At 28.5% G+C, this 5,236-nt stretch overlaps 1 protein-coding gene across 1 annotated transcript; it reads right to left on the reverse strand.

The window, feature by feature from the left end:
- Positions 1 to 261: 261 nt before the first annotated feature.
- LOC101216719 (40S ribosomal protein S18) lies at positions 262 to 2,186 on the reverse strand. The gene is made up of 4 exons (XM_004139639.3): positions 2,029 to 2,186; positions 1,747 to 1,907; positions 780 to 968; positions 262 to 653 (listed from the first exon to the last, which is right to left on the reverse strand). Exons 1-4 carry the CDS (start codon positions 2,029 to 2,031, stop codon positions 548 to 550), a joined length of 459 nt encoding a protein of 152 aa, XP_004139687.1. The 5' UTR covers positions 2,032 to 2,186; the 3' UTR covers positions 262 to 547.
- Positions 2,187 to 5,236: the final 3,050 nt, after the last annotated feature.

Here is a 5,236-nt window from a genome sequence, read left to right on the forward strand (position 1 = left end):
TTTTGAGAAGTTATCCTAAAACTCTTCAATCTTGATGAAAATGTGTCTTTGCTTTTTGCAACTCCCCTAGTTTTTTCTACAGTTTGGAATACTTTTTCTTAATTTACTAATCTGTGCCTACCATCCAATTTCATGTTGCTCCTTCAAACGGTATTAAGGAGTATTGAACTTACTATTATCACTGTTAACATTATAATCGAACATATATATTAGCCCTAGAGTTTATAAATCCAATTAATTAGAAAAATAACACATTATTCGAAAATCAACAATAAGATGATTTCTCAACCCTATTATTAAACTGGCACTCTTAACACCTTTTCACACCAAAAGGATCAATATGGATTCATAATCTTTACCATTTGTCACTATCAACCTTCCTTTTCCAGCCTAATTAAAGTCAGTAGAAAAAAAGATTGAACAAAAATACCACATCTCAAACAAAAATTCCAAAAGGAAAGAACAGCTCGAATGTTCAACTAAAAAGGCCAAAGAACTTGATTTGCCCAAACACATACTTAACTCGACTATAGAAACAAGCAAATGCTCAACGCTTCTTGGAGACACCAACAGTTTTCCCTCGGCGACCAGTGGTCTTAGTGTGCTGACCACGGACTCGGAGGCCCCAGTAGTGCCTCAGACCTCGGTGGTTCCTGAATTCATCATGTCAAAATGATTAATCGATGTGAACTATGAATTTACATAATGCAAGGAGTGGGACTCAATATCCAATAAACAAAATACATCATCCATTAGCAGAAACACTTCAAGCATATTACCTAATCTTCTTCAACCGCTCCAAATCATCTCTCAACTTCATGTCCAATGCATTTGAAACTACTTGAGAATATTTTCCATCCTTGTAGTCTTTCTGCCTATTCAAAAACCAGTCGGGAATTTTAAATTGTCGTGGATTGGCAACAACCACCATGAGATTATCCAACTCAGCAGCAGTTAGTTCACCGGCCCTGTTTGCAAAATAACAAATGAAAACAAAGATGTATACCAGTTAAACCACTTGAGTTTTTCCCTGAACACGGAATTATAATATCCTCTAGGCTGGTAATAAAATGGTTAATAAATCAAAACCAAATTTGGTCAAGGTCATTAAACATATAACAAAAGAAAAGATAAACAAGTATTAGTAGAGATATGCTAAAAACAGACTCAACTATGAACTTCCTAAATGAATTACTGCAGCAAGCAACAATGTGAGTCATTTGCTCCTACCCCAGTATATCTAGAGATATTAGTATATTATAAATACCAACAATATAGTTGCAACAGTGTCACTTATAACGAAGAAAATCCTAAGGCTAAGCTACAAATCTAATTTATTCAGTCTTTGTGAAGGATTCTCAACAAATACATGGTTCAAATTCAAACGAATTTCTAGAGGATTTGAAAGAGGCCATCATAAAACCAGGATCTTAACAATTGATGAAGTTGATGATGAAGGGGAATAATTGTGTTTGGCTTCAGTCATGGACTAATGAACTCCTGATTATTAGCAATTTCCATCAAGTCATGACTAAGATTTTGGTTTCATTTTATTCAGTGAACTAGAGAAACTTGGTTTATTCTCATGCATCGCTCTCTTACCAGACCCAGGAACGCATCAGGAATAGATGTAGGAATAGATGTAGGGAAAGGTTAAATCTTTCTATGAAACTAGATAGACAAGCGGCAAAGAGGAGAAATTTAAAAAGAAAAATAACAAAAAGGGAAACGTAAAGCAATGAATACCTCTTGTTCATGTCGACATCAGCCTTCTTACAAACGATGTTAGCGAAACGTCTTCCAATACCTTTAATTGAAGTAAGAGCAAACATAATCTTTTGCTTCCCATCGACGTTGGTGTTGAGCACACGCAGGATGTGCTGAAAATCCTCGTTTGCTACCAGTGACTAGATGCAAAATAAAAAGCGCAAATCAACAGAAAAAAAAAATCATTCGAAGAAAAGTATAAAACCCTAACAAGAATAGAAGAAGAATGAGGGAAAATGGGAAAGAAAGAAATGTAGTTACCATGGCGGATGAAGATAGAGGCAAGGAGTTGGTTGAATCCCCGGCGGCGCAAAGGCAGGAAAGAAGCAGAGGAGGAGATCTTCAAGTGGGGAGTGGAGAAGGATTTTATATATTGTCAATCAGATTCTAGGGTTTCTGACTAAACTAAATTGACCAATATACCCTCCTCAAACTCGAATTTTGGGGAAAAAGAAAATAATAATAAAACTTTGCTAATTTTTGAATTCTTTTTATAATCTTATTTCAGAAATTAATGTAAAAAATAGGACAGGAAACTATAAATATTTTTGGAGTAATTTTCTCGATATAATTATATATAATTATTTATGTTACCTAAAAAAAATAATTTGCTCCTTTTGAAATAAAACTAATTTCTTAGAAAAACTAATTGATAAATAAAAACTTTATAACAAAAGTTATTTTAAAGGATCAAATTGCTATAAAATTCTCAAAATAAAAACTTTTATCTAAACAAATTAATCATCTTATTATATATATAAAAATATCCACAGGAAAATTAAATTAATTTGGTTAGGTTTCTAAATTCACCAACAATCATATTTTTCATAAGTTAGTTTTAAATTATTTTAAGAATTTTTTCTTTTATCATAAATATTAAATTTTTATATTCAATTATCTACGTGAACATTGTGTATTGGTCGTTAGAGTAACTTCAACTTCTCTTAATTATTATTATGATCATATCAATTTATTTAATATATTTTTAATAACATATTTTGTTAATATACGTGTTTTTTAAAAAAAAAATAAAAATTAAAAACAGTAGATATAATTTTGATTAAGAAATAGTTCAATTAAATTAGAAAAGACGAATTTAATAAGAAATATTGAGTATTTGAGATATTTAATTTACATATAAAAAAAAAGTAAAAGAATAAAGTAAAATTGGAAAGATGATATTAATTTTAATAATGAAATATATTTTTAGAATTGAAATATTTAATATATATATATATATATAAAAGAAAAATGTATGAATTCACGTGTGCTACACAAACACTCTCATTGTCAACTCGTGTTCCACTTTGTCTATCACTACTCTATTTTTGTCAATAACTTTTTCTCATACTCTATTTTTTACATTATTTTTTTAAAAAAAAGTTTGTAATTTCTATATATTTACTTTGCTTACATTTATATTGAAAAAAAAAACATAAAATACGATTGATAATACTTTTTTTAGAAGAATAGATATGGGAGATTCCATTGTAAATTTAATTTTAATTTTTTTTTTATTGATTGTATGATAATTGAGCTATAGGCATTTGACATGTGTTTGATGATACTTGTTTCATGCAATTTTCTTACTCAAAATTAATGTTACTGAAATCACGTAATTTCTTCATGTACGTTTTGCATATGCTTGGATGGAGATCTCCAATAAACGTTTGAATGGTAAGATGGTGAGTTAATTTAATAGATTGTAAGATGGAGATACTTGGTATAATTGTCATATAAAGTTGATAACTTAAGATATTACATGGTTTTTAGGTTGGCATTTCTCTTGGATGTATCTTAAGCCGAATCAAAATTGAACTTGATGTTCAACCCTAGGTATAGGTCAAATAGTACCCATGAACTTAAATTATCTCCTAAACTTGGTAGTTTATTAGAATATGTTCGGCAATTTCGAACAAAAATGAAGTTTTTAACTATCATTTTAGAAAAAATTGTAAAAAAAAGAAAGGTAAAAACCACCCCTTAGCTACAGCCTACAGGGTTGAGCTTCCAATTTAATCCATTAGGCTCTTGCGGTTTCATAATGGTTGTAATGAAACCCTTTTATTAACTTAAACTAAATTATATTTGATTTATGGATATTTGTGGTTTTTCTCCCTCTCCATTCTCATATGATCTACTATCACATTAAACTAATTATAATTATATGATTTTTAAGATTTTAAAAGATATAGACTTAAATTTATGGGTCACCAAATCAAAAGACAAGAGTTTAGATACAAAAATTCAAAATTTAGAGAATTTATAGTTTTGTAAGATAAAATTTATCATAGTAGTTAATAGTAAATATGATATATAAATTTTTACTATCAAAATTGAGGTATAATTAAAATAACTATTATAATAAAATTTATTCACACCCTCACACTAATTTTTCCAAACCAACCTTAAGCGACTAGACCTCTCAACTTTGTAAATATTTCAAGTAAATTTTCACTATAATACATCTATTTTTCTTTTCGTTTTTCCAATAAAGTCTCATGATAAAATTATGACATACAGTTTTCTCTTTGCTTTACTATAATGTCAATCTTTTCTTTCTAACTACATTTCACAGCGTTGTTATCGGTAATAGGTTCAACAAAAAAAATAAAGCATTATCTAATTAGATGATCAAGATTAAATTGTTGGTGTTTTGAGCTCGTATAGTTTCTTGACTCGCACTCACACTCACATAACGTAGTGCATTTCTATAAACATGTTGAGAAAATAGTTTGGCTTCCCATTGTGACTCATTAAAAAGAAAATAAATCTACATGGAATAAACACACGTATCAATCTCATGATCGGTGGATTGATCCAAATACACATGCACATGCACATATATGAAAATGACAAAATCATTGAGGCTCCTAGATTTTTTACAATTAATAAGTTTTATGGCCAAATCACGTAGCGCACATGTCTGATATTTTCAATATACCAGATTTGACCTTCATATAATTCGATCTATAAGGTTTTGTATATTTTGTATTTTATTTCTATATAGTGTAAATGAAATTATCGAAAACCTGATCATGAATGAGCGAATTTAAAATTTAAAGTTGTCAAAAGTTTTGATTTGTTTAAACTAACAAACCTTTCATTTCTTTAATATAAGAAAATATTTGGTCTATTTTAATATGTTAATATATGTATTTATTGACCGAAAATTATTTACATTTTATTTAATCCAAAATATTTCATTAACCAACTTTAATATGTATTTTTTAAAAAAAATATAAAGAAACGATAGATTTTGTTTTCCACATTTAGGTTTATTTTATTTTACCAAAACGTTTTTTTAATTTACCTAAAAAATTAGTTTTACCCAATAGAAGATTTAATTTGTTTAATTCTTTAATTGTTTTATGAAAATATCAAAATATTTCATTAATCAACCATAAAAAATAGAAATATTTGGTTTTTTTTTTAAAAAAAAAACTGCTTTAATAGATTCACTTTTAAC

Source organism: Cucumis sativus, chromosome 7 (genome assembly GCF_000004075.3).
Source record: "Cucumis sativus cultivar 9930 chromosome 7, Cucumber_9930_V3, whole genome shotgun sequence".
Taxonomy (NCBI): domain Eukaryota; kingdom Viridiplantae; phylum Streptophyta; class Magnoliopsida; order Cucurbitales; family Cucurbitaceae; genus Cucumis; species Cucumis sativus.